This window comes from Colobus angolensis, unplaced genomic scaffold (assembly GCF_000951035.1).
Source record: "Colobus angolensis palliatus isolate OR3802 unplaced genomic scaffold, Cang.pa_1.0 Scaffold630, whole genome shotgun sequence".
NCBI lineage: Eukaryota > Metazoa > Chordata > Mammalia > Primates > Cercopithecidae > Colobus > Colobus angolensis.
In genome coordinates this window covers 367,647-386,661 of record NW_012119933.1, presented here as the reverse complement: position 1 = coordinate 386,661, position 19,015 = coordinate 367,647, and the positions used below count along the sequence as shown (strand labels likewise).

Below are 19,015 nucleotides of genomic sequence, written 5' to 3'. Positions count from 1 at the left end.
AAAAAAAAAAAAAAAAAAAAAAAAATGAATAGGCAATGATGCTTCTAGAGAGAAAAATAAAAATAAATAAATAAATAAACATAAATATTAAGCAACTGTATTGAAAGGATATAAAACAGTACATAGTTTGGGTGTTATTCCCCCATTTCCCTAGCTCCCACCCCAAATCCCAGATACACCCATTTTCCCTAAAAGAGATCATCTTCAGTGGGGCTACTTAAGGGTTACATGGCAAAGCATAAACTCTTACGCAAGATCCAGCATTTGGCTAGCATGAGAATTTCAACATGTTGACCTTAGTGTAGGAGGCCAAGATCTGGATAAAAATCGCTTCAAAGTTTGTTCTTCTCTCTCCTTTTATAATATTAAGCTTTCATAACCTAGGCTTGGAAATGTCAAAACTAAAAGAACAAATGAAACGTCCCTTGGAGAACCCTCTTACCCTCTGTGGGTTTATCCTAACTGCGAAAGTCTTTGGGCTTCAAAATTCTTCAGTGAGGCGCACTGCTGCAGCACTACTGAACACTTCACACAATTCATCCACCTACATGTGAGCGGCAGCATTGTTCTCTATTTCAAAATTAATGGCACTAAATTTGGAGGCCTTTGTAAATGGTATTGTTAAGCTAACTTTTGTAAAGTTTCATTAACCATCTCTTCAAAGAAGAATTGTGTAACTGTCCACACCATAGCTACCAATGTATATGGACTCAGGTATCAGTTTTCTAAGCAGAACGCACAGGCAACACAGTAGCATGATAAAATGCAGGATGTGGAGGGCTGGACTCACGAAGGCAGCCAATGCTCTAAGGCATGCAACAGGGGCATGTGCCAGCAGACCCCGGTCCCCCAGCCAGGCATGCTTGAACATACAGAGCACAGGACATAATGAGGTCATGTCTATTTACCAGCCACAAGAAGCCAAAGCAAGCCTAAGGGAGGCCAGGATGACAAATGTTGTTTGGAGAACTAAATTGGCCTACAGAGGGCAATGCTGAGGGGAGGCAAATAGGCAAATATTGCTTTGGGTCAAGCAGCAGATTGAGGTGACCAAAACAGACCTCTGACCCAGATTTCCTTTTGGCGGTATCGTCTATATTGAGGAGGTCCCCAAAGCGCTCATTAGTGATAAACTGATGGTGCGTCGGAATGACGCCTGTGTGGCGTCGAGCTGCAATATCAGCCTCTTCTTGCTCGCGCTTAAGTCGTCTCTGGTCCGCTAAAAGTTTCTGCCATAAAATTGCATAAAATGGGCAGTGAATCATCTGTTCCAGCGTATTAGAAAATTGCCAACAAAAGTAATTAGGGAAGGAGGTGCTGGGTGAACAGGGCAGAGGCTTTCAGGGTCAGCTGTGAGAAGGGCCTTAGAGCCACAACTACTACACTCCCATCGTAACCACCCTCCGAGCACTGTAGAAAGGAGGCAGCACTTCACTGGGAAAGCCAGGATAGGGGAAGGATGATTCCACATGATTACACGGTCCGGCAAACTACCTACCCCCGGCACAGTCCAAAGCCTCCTGCTCCTGGCAGCAAAAGGCCAGGTGAGCCAGGGGCACATCCAGGGCATTCCCAACCATGCTGGGCTGGCAGCAGGAGGCTGGAAGTGCCATCTCTACCCTGTTCTTAGGCAAGGATATATTCCCACAGCACATTCCCCTGGCAGGACCAGGGTTGGACAGTTCCTCCTGCCCATCTCAGGCCTATTAAACCTGCTATAGGCTTTTGCTAGTGAAGTCTGTGGCACCAGGTCATTTTTGTGATTCCTGTATCTATTACTCTAATATGCTCTTGACAGAGTGGAGCAGCCCATTTCAGAAAAGACGAAGCCCCTTCTAGGCAGCCAACTCTTCCCCTAGGCACAATTTTTAGAAGGCCTTAGGATATGCACCACAGGCTAATTATGTGGCCGATAGAGAGCATCAGTTACTTTCTTACTGAATGAGTTCTTCACTGGGTGAAATGAAGCTGAGTTAAAGGGAATGACAAAGAATATAAATATAAAAAAAACACCCTAAGAATAATGGTACCTGGGATTAGAATATTCTCTCTTAGAGTAAGGGAAAAGTCATCTATTTCTATTTTTAAAGGCTTCTTTGAAAAATCAAACAATGTTGCTTTTTACCAAACGCCCTCAATGTCTATTAAAATGACCCCATGGAACAGAATTTTAATGTGTTTTCTGATACTAAACAATCTTACTTTCCTGTGATTAACTTTCCTTGTAGGAAAGCATGAATTAGAACTGATAATTCTTAGCATTGGAAAACAGTAGGCTTCTTCCAGCAGGCAATTAAATGCCTCATGTGACATGCAGTCCCAAAGGAGGGTGGACCGATTTTTCTTAAGAGACTACAAATAACAAAGCGACAACTCATCAAATGGCTGTGGGATTTCCAGTACTCAAATAAGTTGTAAAGATAAATGAGAAAAGACATGAGAAAGTCCTCTGCGAAGCCCAGTGCCACAGAAAGAGTGCTGGTCCAGGCATCTGGAGCCCTGGTTTCTAGCTCTGCTACTGGTATAGGTTAACTTACTATGCAGCCCTGGGCAAGCTACTACCTTGCTGTGGTCCTTTCCTGGACTAAACCAGGGGCTTGGCTACATGACCACTAATGTTCCTGCCAAGTCTGACATGTTCTCATTTTCTGAAAATCCACGTTAATGATAAAGCATTTGCAATGGGGAGGGCCTGACTAACATCCCATGAGCTGGGGAGTGTGAGCTGTTTCTGTAGCCATGGGAATGGAGTGATGCTTGAGACTGCCACAGTTCTTACTCACGGCCCTTTGTGTTCCGGCTGGAGTTAAACATAATCAGTGGAAGTGGACATCAAATGGGGCAAAGCTCCCAATCCAGTACTTTAATCTGACCTTAGTAAGTCCCTCAGCACTGTAGTTTAACCATATAAGGCAAAACCCATGGATAAAGACACAAAACTTTTAAGGATCTATGAGCCAGTGTTATTCAGGAGATAACTGCTCGCCTTCTTATGTAACTTCTAATATATCCATTGCTAAGCCACTAGATAAACTATACCTCCCATGTGGTAGGCAAGAATTGTCCCATAGAACCTTCTAGGTCAGAGGCTAGGGCTTATATTACTAACATGGAATTTCATCTTCCTTCATCATAGCAGCCCCGGCCTACGTACATGGGAATCTTGTATCTTGTGGCAGGAAATATTTAACAAAGAGCTACAGAAATGAATCTGCTGTATGGCCTGATGGACACTCATCATTAGTGAGTTATTACAATAATAACTGTACATCAGATGCTTTCTCTTGTTTCTTTCCATGGACAGGTGCAAGTTTCTTATTGAATACTGTTCAATTGTGCCCGGAGATGGGGAGAGGTACAGCGGTTTAACTTTCTTTCTTTTTTTTTTTTTGAGATGGAGTCTCGCACTGTCGCCTGGGCTGGTGTGCAGTGGCGCGATCTCAGCTCACTGCAACCTGCGCCTCCTGGATTCAAGCGATTCTCCTGCCTCAGCCTCCTGAGTACCTAGGATTACAGGCGCCCACCACCACACCCAGCTAATTTTGTATTTTTTTAGTGGAGATGGGGTTTCACCGTTTTAGCCAGGATGGTCTCAAACTCCTGCCCAAGTGACCCACCTGCCTTGGCCTCCCAAAGTGCTGGGATTACAGGCGTGAGCCACCGTGCCTGGCCACGGTGCTTTTATTTTTGTCTTTTGTTTCACCATCTGGTGGCAATAATTATCATCATCCCACTCGTCCCCAAGTCAGCCTTATCCTAAATCCTTCAGGAAACCCCACCTAAACTCTGGAACTACTCAACAAGGCAGAACAACAGAGAAAAAGGGCTTCAGACTTGAACGTGAATGGGACAGAGTTTTTTACACATACACTCCCTCCCCCACTCCTACCAGGTCAATGTGATTTTTCCATCTCTTAATTCATTTCAGGAACATGCGCTCAGGAGCTTGTTTAATCTCTAGGACTCTTTTTCTTGGGGATGTGAGGCCCAGAAAGCATGTATCATCACAATGCTTTATCCCAGCAGAAGCTTGTGATTTTGCCCATTTGGCTGATATAAAGAACCACCTCTTCCCAAATCCCCGAGAAAAGGGGCTCTTTCCCAGGCCCTGCCAGTCACCCCATGGCAGGACAGGCATTTCAGTAGCTACAAGAAAATATCCACATTGTGAAGTTCTTGGCTGGGGTTTTCCAGCATTTCTTGGTGTATCTGCCTTCTTCTGAATTGAAAGCAACAGAGTTATAGGCAACTTCCTCAAATTGTTTTATAAAATGTATCAAGGTCATTACTATTTTTCATTTTCCTCTTTCTCCTATTGCATCCTTCTCAATTTGAACAATGCTTTGTGCCAACAGAGGGGTGGGCAGCATTGGAGAAACATGCAGGCGGATTTCCTTAGGGATTATCAAGGGTGGGGTTGAGGGGGGGATGAAAGAACAAACTCTGGTTTCCAGCTTACAGGGCATTAAGTACAGCAGTGGACAATCTCTTTCTGTATCTCCCATGCAGCAGTGCTGGCTGGACTTGGCATTTATAACCTAGTGCCTATGGGAAATCAGTGCTACTTTTTGGAAAAGTCAACCAAAAAAAAAGTCGACAAAAATTGAGGCTTTCACAAGTGATTTTGTTTATATGACATTGAGCCTATGTCATATAAAAAAATCACTTGTGAAAGCCTCAATTTTTGCCTCCAATGGCTAGACCATGTCACCTCTCTGATAGATGTCTAGAATCTTTATTTTCTTCATACATTTTTCCAAGCAAAAGCTAAGAGATTTAAAAGATGGGATTTACCTCTTTATCATCATGACGTCTTCGAATAAATTCTTCTGTGGATTCCAAGTAATCAGCTGGTATAAAATGTCTTGGCGATTCTGAATCTTTAAAACAACAAAGTAGAGTTAAAACAGGCAAAGATTTCACTGGAAACCAGCTTGGGAAAATAGTTCACCTTTCATCTATTATAAACATCAAAATTTTAAAGTCATTCTTGATCAATGATCAATGGTCGAATTCTGAAGGAAAAAAAAAAATTCCACCCCCTGCCCCATTTTTTGGATTTATTTGTGAACTACTTTAATGCAAAGAAAACCACTCAGAAGGCAAAAGGTGAGCAAAATGAGAGAACTTTCTTTGTAAAGTATCCCTACAAGGAGGCGTGCAGGACCTTATAGGGACAAGGCACACACTCACACACATACAGGGCCATTGAGAGAGGCTGCCTCTCAAAAAACCACGGGGTATGTTGGGGATTGGTACAAACAGCAAGGGGTTCAAGAGTTCAAATGAACACATTTCTCAGTTGAGCTAAACGGCCAATTTTTCTTTCGAAACACAGTTTGGTGGTTAGTCTAAATGACATGGGGGCTTTGTTTTCAAAGTGCAGCCACTATGAGCCATGATTAATTGCCAAGCAAAACAAACAGAAAACAAAGGACAGACCAGAAAATGAGCACCAAGGGCACAGAGGAGGAAGGGATAATGCAAGCAAAGTGGAGGGACGGGCAGGTGAGACTAGGCAAACACACAAAATGCCACCTCCGCGGGATGGTGCCAGTTCACTTTGTGGGTTGTTGTTCCTGTCCAGGCTGTGGTCTGAGTATGGCACGGAGTTTCCATTATTAATGGCCCTTGGGTAGTCCTCCAGGGCCATGGGTCTCTCCTGAGAGGGCTCTGAGCCGCGGCTAAGCCTGGCCATGGTGTGTCGGGAAGACAGGCGTGTGGGAACCACGGGCTTCCCCGCAGAAGGGGGCTGGTCCTGATGGGGCTGACTGGGGAGGTCTGGCTTCTGGCCTACCAGGAGGCCTGAGGAGTCACCAGGAGAAGGTTGTCTGGGGTGGTGGTGGAGGGGCTTTTTCAGCCGGAAAGGAAGGGGGCTCATTAGGTAGATGTTCCTGAGGAGGGTGCTCTTGTCCCCTCTGGAATCCAGGCGCCACTCGGGCTGTCTAGAGGTCTGCTGCTGCTCGTGCTTCCGGATGGTGGTGAAGCGAGTGTACGAGGCCGGGCAGGTGCCCTTGCACTTGTTGAGGCGATGTTTGGGGAAATCTCCGTGAACGCTGCTGCTACTGCCTTCTCTGCTGTCAGTGGAGATATTTGAACAGCGGTCCAGGTCATCAGAGCAGGTGGAGAGGGGCTCAGAAGGCACAAGGCCCCTGAAGCTCAAGGCATGGTGCGCCATATTGCTACATGTTGGGGAGGCATAGACCCCACTGGAGTTCATCGCATCCATCTCCTTGGGACGGAGCTTGGTTGACTCAAGGAGGGACTCAGCCGAGCGGGCTGAGGTCAGGTTGCCCCGGGACAGCACAGGGGTGGGAGACTTGCTCAGCCTGCCGGACAGGTCCAGGGATGGCATGGAACGGGACCGCTGAATCAGCTGCTCAAAAGCGGTGATGCGGGAAGAGACAGTGTGCTTGGGGATGTGTTCTGAGCCCTCCTGGCTGGGGCCCAGCTCACCCCTGGACAATGCCAGGCTACTCTTTTCAAAGTGGGAGGCAAGATCCCGTACACTCGAGGAGGAGGAGATGGAGCCCAGGAAGAGGCCAGCTCGGTTGATGTGGTGCATGTCCCGATAAAGCATGGTGAACTGCATCCCAGCCTTTCTTGAGAGAGGGCAGGGCCTCCTGCCGCTGGTGCTGTACTCCTGGAGGCTCATGGTACTGCTCGACTTGCTGTCATAATCCCGTCGGGAGCGCATGAGCAGGTTCTCAATGCTCCCTCCCACTTGGAGGGGGAGGCCTCTTTTGGAATCATTCAAAGAACCGGAAACACAAAGGTTCTCACAGCTTTGAGCCTTCTCTGAGGGCAAGAGGATACTCTTCTGTTCCTGCAAAAGACTGCTGGGAGCCGAGAGCCTGGGTTTGAATTTGGAAGGAAGGATTTCCGAAATGCAGGCTTTCGCAGCTGACAGGGGCTTCTTGTGCTTACACACAGGGCCTAACGCACTGCTAGTGTTAAACGTTCGGCTATGGACTGAAGATGAAGAAATCATGTGAGCATTCCCACCTTTACGATCCACTGGTAAGCATGCAGAATAAAATAAATAGACCCATTAGGTTAAAGCTGAAAGCTGCTAAAAAGAAAAAGGAAAGGTAACATGCTCATTTGTCATAAGGGCTTTTAAAAAATTTCCAGTCGATGTCCGGAAGCAAAATAATCTGTGCTGCAAAGCAGGTGCAAGGATGCAACAACAAAAAATGCCTACCCTGCTAGAGTTAGGAATAGCTAAAGCTCAGCTAATTTCTAAGAAAAGGTAATTAGAATGAGAGAGAGAAAGAGAGAGAGAGAAATCTTCAAGGAGAGCAAGGTTGGGGGGGTCAAAGGAACAGAAACTATTAAAACCAGAAAGAAAAATGGCCGGTAAGAAAATAGGGGAGGGAATTTAAGAGGGCTCTGAGGCCTGGATGTGGGTCCGAACAAGGCAGGACTTATCCCCGTTTGCTGGAGGTTCACCACGGCCGACGCTCAGTGAATGGAGGTGGATGGGAGATGGAGGCCTTGCAGGCTTCACCCAGTTCATTACCTTTAGTGGAAGCCGAGCTGGATGGTCGCTTGAGCCCACTCAGGCCCTGAAGAGGGATGTCGCCACCTTCCAAGACACTTTTATAAATTTGTCTCTCATTCTCCAAGCTAGTGAGATCCCCAGGAGCCCCATCTGATTCCCTCTTCACTGCATGGAAGTTGGAAGAATATATACTATGAACAGGTAATTTTGAAAGAAAGAGAGAAAAGAGAAAAAATAAAGATAAGAATAGGAGTTAGTGCTTTTAACATTTTTCAAACAGCACATTACCTGCTGAGGACAAGAAATACAGCTGGCATCCTAATCAACAACTGTCCTTTCTAAAGAGTGCTCTTTTTAGACACACATTTCTGCAGACAGGCCCACGGATCCCTGAATGCTCAGGAATCTTGCCCAAATAGCAAAGTTCTCTAACTGAAATGGCTGCATTTGCGCTTTAAAAGAAAAATTCTTTTCTTTTAAAATGCCGCCTGGGGAAGAAGGGTTGGAGGAAGGATAGGGAAGAACAGGGGGAAGATCACACCTAGGGGAGTGCAGGAGGACCCAATGGCTGCACGCAAGATGGCGCTGTCGAGGACATGAGTGGTGCCTCTGTCATGTAGCCAGGCAGTGCCAGCTACTCCAAGTCCACTACCTGGATTATGTTTCTGGGTTATTCTTCGTAAGCATTTGGAATATTAAAATCATCAATGAAAGGGGGAGGCCTAACTGTCTTGGGTCTCCGGGAAAATCAGTGACCAAGTGAAATTGGAACCTGGGATTCTATGGGCTCTTAGTGTCACAGCCACACTTGCACTCACTTCTTTCAAAGTTTGTGTTCAGAAGATTTTGACATGACATGCAGTATGAGCATAAACGATTGCTCATTTATAGCCTCCATTTATTTTTATCTTGTTAAAATCAAGGTATTTCTGCAAGTTACCACAAATTCCTTTTGGAATGAGGTGAGGCACAGAAAAAAAAAATTAAGGGTGCTTACTCACCGAGTCCCTTCCTTCTCCTAATCCCACTTTTCTATGCCTGCCACTAACACACTGTCATTCACACACACACACAACACGCACACAAACACAGACACGCACATGCACAGACATGCACGTGCATACACACACACACACACACACACACACACACACACACACACACATTTCTCAGTTAAGTGAATGACTCCTATCCTGTAGAACCACATAGGCTTCTGCTGGGCTTCTTTTATTCCTACCGAACTCAGGTTACTGGTATCAAAATAGATTTTTCAGCTCTGAAGACCAACTGCTAGGTGGAATTCCTTCATCCCTCTGTTTCATTGTGAACATCAACTAACATATAGAACAGCTTAAAGAATTACAGAGTGAACACCCATATTCCCCCCACCTAGCTTCTACGGGGGGCCACAAACTGTGACTGCTCGATCACATATCTGTCCAGCTATATTTCCCTCTACTCATCCAGCAATGATCAATAATGTGATGCTTTTACATTTCGGGAAACTGGCCTTTCTTTCTGTGCATAACTGCAGCCTCTGAGTCCCCATGATTACTGATAACGACAGCAAAAACAACTCTACGCACCTCTTGGTGAGCATCCTACATGGCATGCACTGTGCCTATTGGTCATTCTCACTTCAATCCTAACAATCCTACTTCTGCCATTTTTCAGATGAGGAAACATGGCACTGAGAGATTCAGTAACGTATCAAAGTAGGCAGGTTAGCAGGATGGCAGGGCTGGAACTTGAACCAGGCCATTGAGTACTACACAAATAATATTCTCTCTCAGCTCCTGTTTTATTTTATTGCTTATTAATTTATTTTTTTGTAGGGACAGGGTCTCGCTTATGTTGCCCAGGCTGGTCTTGAACTCCTAGCCTCAAGTGATCCTCCCACCTTGCCCTCCGAAAGTGCTGGGATTACAGGCATGAACCACTGTGCCCAACCTTCAGCTCCTGTTTTATTGATAGATACAGCATTTCCCTACAACTAAGAAGGCAGTGGCTTGCACACTACGGGAACCAGAGGGGGGCTAAGGGATGCTCCAGCTCCCTATACACCATCACCGCTGAGTGGTACTCACCATACATACACCCCTAAGATGAGTGGCACCAGATTCAGGAGTCAGAAATGGAAAAGAGGTGGGGACACTGGTAGAATACCACAACATCTCCACCTTAGAATAATAAAGTCCCCCGAGCAATACTATTGCTTCTGGCACTGGTAATCCCCTCACAGAGCTGCCACTTACTGAGCCTCACCTTGTACTCACCTCAGGCTTAGGGCTTTACCCACCCTATTTCAAGGGACTGCAGAGGATGGGGGTCAGAGCTCCCCCAGAGCCCTCTTCATTCACTCTGGCCTAGACGTGGGTGTCAAATGCTTTTCGTCTTTACTTAGAGGAGTTGGAAGAACCTGAAGGTAGCTTGCAAGGCTGCGGCACCATATGCCCATTTAAATAAATGTGAGTTGATCTAAACTGGCTTATAATTTTGAATTTCCTAATTAAAAATAAATGTCCCTTTACTAAATTTTCTATTCATTATCTACCCTCTTCCCTTTGGTTGCATTTTCTGATTTTTGCCATTCAGTTTAATGCTGTGTTTCCTCTTTTTTGTATAACCCCAACAGCAAAAACATCTATGAATAGATATCCTTTATCCTTGCTGACCAACAGTTGTGGTGACTGAGGTCTCTTTTGAAGGTATGGTGTCTGAAGCCCTGCCCACCCTGGTTTGGAGCTACCACACCTCCTTCAGCATTGGAGAACAGTCAACTAAATTGGGCTTAAGGCTGCCTCCATACTTTGAGTTCCTATTCTTCTGCAACCTAACTATGTAAACAAACTACAATCTAAAAGTATGCTCTTATAACAAGTAGCTGAGTCTCAGCCAATCACAGCAGCCAAGCTTCAGCCAATCCCAGGCTACGAACTGATCAGTCCATGTCTATATAAATGCCCAAACAGGCAACTGTGGAGCTGCAACCAATCCAGCTGTAGCTGTACTCACTGTCTTTTGTTGTTTATAAATGCTGCCTGCCCATGTTGCTGGGTGAAGCTCTCTGAACTGCCCCTGGTTCTGAGGGCTGCCAGAACATAAATCCTTCTATGCCTTAAATAAATCTGCTAAATTTAATTTGTCTAAAGTTTTTCTTTTAACAGAGTGACTGACAACAGCTTCCATTCTACTGTGCCTGCTATCCTTTGAATTGCCTCAGCTTTGGCCAGAACTTTTTTTTTGAGACAGAGTCTCACTCTGTCACCCAGGCTGGAGTGCAGTGGCGCCATCTTGGCTCACTGCAACCTCTGCCTCCCTGGTTCAAGTGATTCTCCTGCCTCAGCCTCCTGAGTAGCTGGGACTACAGGTGTGCGCCACCACGCCCGGCTAATTTTTGTATTTTTAGTAGAGACGGGGTTTCGCCATGTTGGTCAGGCTGGTCTCGAACTCCTAACCTCAGGTGATCAACCCACCTCAACTTCCCCAAGTGCTGGGATTACAGGAGTGAGCCACCACACCTGGCCTGGCCAGAACTTCTAAGTCATCTTCCTAAGTTCCTAATAACTTTGTTCTGTCATGACTTTGGCCATAACTGGCTGCCTGACCTCACACCTCTGCTCTACTTCACCAAAGGTCAGATCTCACCCTACCCCAACCCCTCAGCCACCTCACTCTCTGGCCTTATTCCACCCATTATCACCATTTTTCCCTGCTTCCCACCAGAACGATAAACCAGCACTCAGGAAATCTCTCAGAATGGATTTGCCACAGCCAATTGTTTTTTTTTCTGATACCAAAGCTAACAAAACATGCTTTTTCCAGATGTGCAACATTTTGAAACCGAGGCACTCCTTGTTTAAAAATGATACCTAAGAGCTCTACAACAATGCTGTGTCACCCAGGCTGGAGTGCAGTAGCATGATCTCGGCTCACTGCAACCTCTGCCTCCCGGGTTCAAGTGATTCTCCTGCCTCAGCCTCCCAAGTAGCTGGGACTACAGGTGCCTGCCACCACACTCGGCTTTTTTTTTTTTTTTTTTTTTGGTATTTTTAGTAGAGACGGGGTTTCATTATGTTGGCCAGGCTGGTCTTGGGCTCCTGACCTCATGATCTGCTCACCTTGGCCTCCCAAAGTGCTGGGATTACAGGCGTGAGCCACCGTGCCTGGCCACAACAATGTTTTTAAGTGTATCATATCTATCAGCTCTTCTAATGTTGAAGAGAGACCATTTGTTTCGCCGTACAAAAGGGGAAACTGAAGACCAGAGTGTCAAAGTCATTTGCCCAAGGTCACAGAGTACTTGCTCTGTTCAAGTGTACCAGAGAGGGTGAGAGAAGCGGCCTTATCCCCTCAGCTGGTTGAGAAAGGCCCAATCAGGAATAGCAGCTGAGTACTTAACCAAACAAGTTAAGGTCAGAAGCTCAGCTCTGAGCAGCCTTGATTAAGCCAGACTTTGGTTCAGGAAGAGCAAGCAAGAAGAGCTAGCACAGAGAATTCAGCCTCTGGCTAAGATGCAGAGCTGGCTGCTGAGTTTCAAGGGGATTCAACAAAAACACACTCGCTGGAAGAATAAAGTGAGAGAACAGAGCAATTATCCTAGGGCCAACTATTTCCAATTGTGCTAATGGGCAGGCTCTGGAGGCAGTGGACAGAGTCCTGGAGACTGGGATTCCCACCTGACTCCAGCAAGGAATGTGGATCAGTGGAGGCAAACCCATTCTTGCTGAAAAATTTGCAAACAGTCTGTTTCTCTTGGCCTCAATTTCTTTCACTTGCAAAACTAATAGGCATGGGGAGATTGTACAAGAAATCCACCTGCAAATCTGTTACGTACACAGACACTTCTTTCGAGCTCTAGACACATACATTCAACCGCCTTCTAGACATCCATCTGAATGTTTCTCAGGTATCTTAAACTCAACATGTCGCAAAGCATCATCCATCGCCCAACCCAGAAAGCTCAGGAAATCGGTCCCCTTCTCCCTCTCCTTGCTCCTTAAGCCTAATCAGTTATCAAGTCCTGCTTCTTCCCTGTCCTTGACCCAGCTCACATGAATCCCTTTGCCCTCCACCTCCCACTTTATCATCACTCACCTACAACTGTACAACAAACACACATTGCTCCCCGAGTCTCCAGCCCTGATGCCCTCCAGTCATCTCTGTCTAGAAAAGATCTCATCACATGTCATTCTACTGCTGATTTATTTGGTCAACAAATATTTACTGAGCATAAACAGGCAACAGAACAGACAAAAAGTTCCAGCCTCATAAAGCTTACATTCACCATTCAAAATTATTTAATTATTTCAAGAAGAAGAAAAAAAACCTAACTGTTGTTAACTGTGGCTTTGCAGGAGGGAGTCTAGATAATCCTCTAGAAGTTTCATTTTATAGTCTTTTGTACTGCATGAAAAACATTATATTTATGATGATATTGTTATTCACATTTTATATGCAGCTTCTCTATAAAGTTTAACCTTTCTCCCTCCACAAAACAATAGGTGCTCACTCCTCCCTCCTGGGCCCCATCATTGCATTTACCCCCACTGGACTCTGGTTATTTACAAATCTGTCTCCTCTATTACACCTGGAACTCCTTGAGGGCAGGAAGTTTATCTTCTTAATCTTTGCATGTCTGGTGCCTTGCGTGGTTGTTCAATAAATATTAGTGGAATAAATGATTCTATAAAATTAAATGACTACATGCATACAGATTTCTGACACATTTGTAAAGACCAGGAGGACCTCTGCTGTTTCATACAGTTCTTCAGGTTATGATCTGTGTTTTGTTCTCAAATCAGATTAAAGGGAAAAAGTGTTTGCTAGTCTACCATCACCATGTAGAGAAGAACTGCTTGTTATTGAGTGCCACCTGCTGGTCAAATAGAGTAAAGCTCTTTGGTTAGGCAAAGAAGTTAATGCTGAAATACATTGAAATGAAAATAATGAGTAGTTAAGACTACTGATTTATAGATCTGAAATGCTAGGAAAATAAAGTACAAAACTGGACACACACTGTGATGTTAACTATGAAAAAAATATATATAGAAGGCAAGGACTTGTAGTTGTATTAGGATACTGGGACTATGGGTGAATTCCTCTCTGTTCCCAGTTCTTTTAATATTATCATATGTAATCAGTGTTAATTAATAAAATTCTCAACTGAAGTCTATCCAAGATATTAAAGTGGACTTAAAACAACGCCATCACTTCTCCAGTTGCCACAAAACTGTGAACCTGGGCCACCTGTGACTACTCCTTCTTCATTCTTTGGGTTAAGGTCAAGTCCTGCCAATGTTCCTGCCTACCCATCATTCCTGTCCAGCCAGTGAAAACGGCTACATTGAACTTACAAGCTGCCTGCCTCAGGGCTAACCAAGTTGGATTTCAGTTAATTAAGATTTACAGATCCATCCATTCATTGAGCAAACATTTACTGTACGCTTTCCTTTGTGTCAGGCACCCCACTTAGGCTGGTTCCTCATCAATTTCAGATATATGAAAATCTTACTCATTTGGATAAACTGGGGGGAAACCAAGCCCGATTACTGAAAAATCCCCAAGTGGGAGAATAGCAGGAGGAAAACATTCATTTATTCCTGCCAAGTATTTCACGAGAGCTGAAAAACAGAGACTTTGAAGACCTATTTTCAGTGATATAAATAAGAATTCTTGGTAAATTAACAGATTGAATGTCTTCATGCACATTCAGAGTGTCTGAAAACAATTTGCTCTTTTAATCAGCTTACGTTAGTACCCTCCAATCCTGCTAACTCAATGTCATAAATCGTTTCTTAAATTGTTGGCAGGGGAAAGGTTGTTTTTTGTTTCTTCTTGAGATAGAGTCTCACTCTGTCACTCAGACCGGAGTGCAGTGGTGCAATCTTGGCTCACTGCAACCTCCGCTTCCCGGGCAAGCAATCCTCCACCTTGGCCTCCCGAGTAGCTGGGACGACAGGCATGCGCCACCAAGCCCAGCTAATTTTTAAAGTAATTTTTGTAAAGAGGAAGTTTTGCCATGTTGCCCAGACTGGTCTTGAACTCTCGGCCTCAAGTGATCCCCCCACCTTGGCCTCCCAAACTGTTGGGATTACAAGCGTGAGCCACCATGCCAGGTCTAAATTGTTTTTTAATAGCTCAAAAACATTAAACCTTAGTATATCTTCTGCTAACTTATTACCAAATTTTGAATCAGTATGGAGCACATGAGAGTTTACTGCCAACCCCAGTGCCTTGGCCTAGAGTTTCACTGTTCCTAACCTGGATATGGCTCTGCCCTGAACCTGCTCAGGAACTACGGCATTACACTGCTTTGATGTGCCTATTTTCTCATCTATAAAATGGGGATTAAAAATAATGCCTCATCTTGGAATGTTCAGAGGATTAAATGAGGTAAGGTAGATAAAATACCAAGCACAGGACCTGGCACATAGTAAATGCCTGATACATTGTCAAAATGGTGTTATTCAATACCTGTGCTCCTTTCTCCCGACTGCCTGTGGCAGCATTTGCCACTTTGCCTTTTCATTTACTAACCTTATTGGTGTGTGTGTGTGTTTTGTCCCAAAACTATTAAGGGACTATATCTACATTCCTGTTAGAATACAGAGCTTAGTGCCTTGGATCCAGTAGAGCTAGGGAGTTTACTCGGCCAGCTGTCCCATGAAGCCCTTTCTGTCTTGTGCAGTTTCGGGGGATGGAGGTGAGGAGGTAAAGGAGGAGAGCAGGCAGCAGGGTTAACACGGGCAGTCAGGACTGCCAAAGTGACAAGCTGAGAATGAAGAGGTGGCCTGGAGGGACCAAGGAGAGCTTGCTTGGAGCTGTGGCCTTGAGGACACCCTTTATCTGCAGGTAGCCTAGGGTCATCTGGTGGGCTTCACCTCTGAAGGCACATCTCTAGGACCCAGGGGACCTGTGACTTATTGTCATTTTTAGAGCTGAAAGCCCGGCTCAATTGGAAACTCTTTAAAAGGGAGCAAGCTGCAGAGCCAGAGTGGGGGACATGGGTCCCGATGCTACACCTGAGCCCTGACACCTGTCATATTGGTGATTTAGTCACCAATCCCACAGTGAATGCAAGAGACTTTACACCAGTCCTTCTCCAAGGTGGGAACTCTCCCCTAAGGCAGTGCTTCTCTAGCTGCTATCTTAATATGTCTTCTTAATTTCTTCTTACACTCCTGGGTATATTAATCATGAAACATACATATTTATAGAAGAAAAATTAACATGATGGATCTAGCTAGAGCTTTTGATCACTACCCTAAAAAGATGAAAGTTTTTCCATTTTTCCACCAAAATACCCAAATCCCTGCTGACTTTCAAATGAAACTCTTCCTGTAAAGCACGTTCTCCAGCAATGTAGGTAGGATATGTCCCAGAGACCACAATATCAAAAAAAACTTATACACTCAGCAACTCTGCTCATTGTGGATTTATCCAACCCTACTAGAGTAGGTAATAGGGGTGTCTTCCCTTCACTGTCATATTTCTTTTTTTTTCTTTTTTTTTTTTTTTGAGACAGAGTCTCGCTCTGTCACCCGCGCTGGAGTGCAGTGGCCCGGATCTCAGCTCACTGCAAGCTCCGCCTCCCGGGTTTACGCTCTTCTCCTGCCTCAGCCTCCCGAGTAGCTGGGACTACAGGCGCCCACCGCCTCGCCCGGCTAGTTTTTTGTATTTTTTAGTAGAGATGGGGTTTCACTGTGTTAGCCAGGATGGTCTCGATCTCCTGACCTCGTGATCCACCCGTCTCGGCCTCCCAAAGTGCTGGGATTACAGGCTTGAGCCACTGCGCCCGGCCACTGTCATATTTCAAAGAACAAGACACAGATGTGACGGTGACAAAATAAGAAAAACTCCTACCAGAACAAGCTCCTTTCCTAAATTCATTGGGTGCACCAGGCACTGTGAAGACTGGGGCCTTGCCCTTGAGGAGTTTATAATACACTAGCAATTATAAAAATACAAGAGTATAACTCAGGTATACAGCAACAGAAGTAAGGGCCATAGAGGTACTAACGTGAGCCTGGGTACAGGAAGGCTCCACGAGGGCTTATCTATACAAGCTAAAATGTTTGCTGTTTAACACGTGTAGAACAGGAGGTGAGGGTAGCACTGAACATTTTCAGCTGGGATAACAGCTTCACAGGAAAATGCTGAGAAAGGCTACAGGACTCTCATCCTGCTATAGGATTCAGGATGGTTTGGCATGGGGAAGAGGCTGGTGGCACCCCACGAAGGAGCGGGGTATGCATGCATCATCCAGACAGAGTCCTAAGAACTGACAGAGGAAAACAGATGCTCGTCTATGTGAGAATCCGGTAAATTAGCCCCCTTTTGGCCCCTCCCTCCCCTGGTCTTTTTTTTTTTTAGGTGGAGTCTCACTCTGTCACCCAGGCTGGGGTGCAGTGGCGTGATCTTGGCTCACTGCAACTTCCGCCTCCCAGGTTCAAATGATTCTCCTGCCTCAGCCTCCTGAGTAGCTGGGACCATGCCTGGCTAATTTTGGTTTTTTTTGTAGAGACAGGGTTTCACCATGTTGGCCAGGCTGGTCTCAAACTCCCGACCTCAGGTGATCCACTTGCCTCGGCTTCCCAAAATGATGGGATTACAAGTGTGAGCCACTGCACCCGGCCCCCTCCCCCAATCTTTACACCAGATGTGGCCTGTCTCAGTCACACTCACCTCCCCACAAGAACGAGCAAATGAGATTTTTTTTCTTTCTTTTTTGGGACACAGTCTGGCTCTTTCACTCAGACTGGAGTGCAGTGGTACGATCTCAGCTCACTGCAGCCTCAATGATCCTCCTGCCTCAGCCTCCTAAGTAGCTGGAACTACAGGTACATACCACCATACCCAGCTTTTTTTTTTTTTTTGATAGAGACAGCGTCTATGTTGCCCAGGCTGGTCTTGAACTCTTGGGCTCAAGTGATCCTCCTGCCTTAACCTCCCAAAGTGCTGAGATTACAGGCATGAGCCACCATGCCAGGCAAGAACTTTGATTCTAAACTTAGACAAATAAACTCCCATTCTAAAGGTAAAGATAAAATGGGGAAAGTTCATGAAAGGTAATACAAATCATCACAAAATTAATTTGGAAGAGGAGGAGAGAACAGAAGAAAAATAATTTGAAGACTACAATTAGATCGCTTCTTATCACCAAACTGTACATCATTCAGAGCCATTAGGCTGATACAAACAAAACACACTTTGGGTCCAAAACATAAGCTTCTCTCTTCCCATTTCTGACATTTAACATAGTAAGCAATGTAAACAAAATAAAATAGCAACTTACTATCCAGGAGTCTCTGAAGAAATTTCCGGAGTGGGGCTGATGGCTGAGCTCTGTAAATGTCCAAAAAAGAAAAAAAGAAGAAAAAAAAAATAATGTAGATGATTTATTTTGACTCATATGTTTCAAGCCAAGAGGAAAAAGAGAGAGGTCAATTTCTTTTCCTAGTTTAGATCAGGACCTCTGGAAGTCACGGGGGGCTGGATGGAAAAGGTCTTCGGTGCTGGTGGAGGGTGGTGCTCTTTCTCTGGGAGGAGACTTGGGCACGTGGGCCTTCCTACTCCTGGTCTTTTGCCTTCCAGTGGATGCAGCCAAGGCCCTCTGGGTGAGTCAGGAGAAGGCCTCCTGGCTCATACTTATCTTCCGTCACAGGTCACTAGGTGATGGCCCACCATGGGCCAACATGCTTTAGTGACATGGACAGCACATCCTCCACCAGCTTCTCCACAGCCCTCAGACCCCCTCTGAGCCCACTGCAGATCCCTTCATGCACCCCAAATGCCACATCCAGAGAGAGGGTCACCCAACACTTTAGGTCCAGAATGTACAAAAGCATATTTTAAAATACCACACTGTATTTAGATAACTTGTGTATGCCTGCAAATTTAGGAGTACAGAAATGGGCAGAAATGCAATTTCACCAACCCTATTAATGACCACTTCGGCATGAATAAGGGAAGGCTTTATAAAATTAACAGGCACCACGCAAAAGGAAGAAAACAACCAAGAGCCACATGCAGAGAAAAAGCAACATAATTCTGTAGTTTAGGGTTTCCGTTGTCTTTGAGAGAAAAATGCAAAGGCTTTGATATGCTTGTTTTTAAAAATAAGGCAGTAGTTGAATAAATCAATGCAAAGGTTAATTTTAAAGATACTTCTACCTTAAATAATGCCCTCATCTCTAATAATGACCATTTTAAGAAAAACTAGCTATTTGGAGAAGAGACATTTAAGGAAAGGAGAGAAAGAAAAGGAAGAGATTGTGAAAGAGAGAAAAGGAAATGACAGGGAAGAACAGGCAAACTCACCCACTAGCCCCCTGCCTGCTGAAACCTGGTGGGCTTGTGTGCTTTCATTTCTGAGGGCACCTCTGCTCCGCGATGAGGACTGTACCCCACGCCACTCCCATTATTCCTCAGAGAGCACACCCTTCTTACCTCCACATCCATCCTCCAGCCCTTATGGCTGCACTGTCTTGCCTGCCCATCCTCTCCTTC

General features: G+C 45.2%; 1 protein-coding gene across 5 annotated transcripts in view; it reads right to left on the bottom strand.

The window, feature by feature from the left end:
- Window positions 1–19,015, bottom strand: part of SORBS1 (sorbin and SH3 domain containing 1) — a 253,714-nt gene that overhangs the window by 39,584 nt on the left and 195,115 nt on the right. For 4 of the 5 annotated variants that reach the window (XM_011963923.1, XM_011963926.1, XM_011963927.1 and 1 more), the window contains 4 exons: window positions 17,802–17,851; window positions 7,523–7,695; window positions 4,795–4,880; window positions 1,062–1,229 (listed from right to left, as the gene is read on the bottom strand). In XM_011963923.1, the coding sequence (XP_011819313.1) occupies window positions 1,062–1,229; window positions 4,795–4,880; window positions 7,523–7,695; window positions 17,802–17,851 (477 nt within the window). The remainder of the gene's footprint in view (window positions 1–1,061; window positions 1,230–4,794; window positions 4,881–7,522; window positions 7,696–17,801; window positions 17,852–19,015) is intronic. The other variant, XM_011963925.1, reaches the window with a different exon arrangement.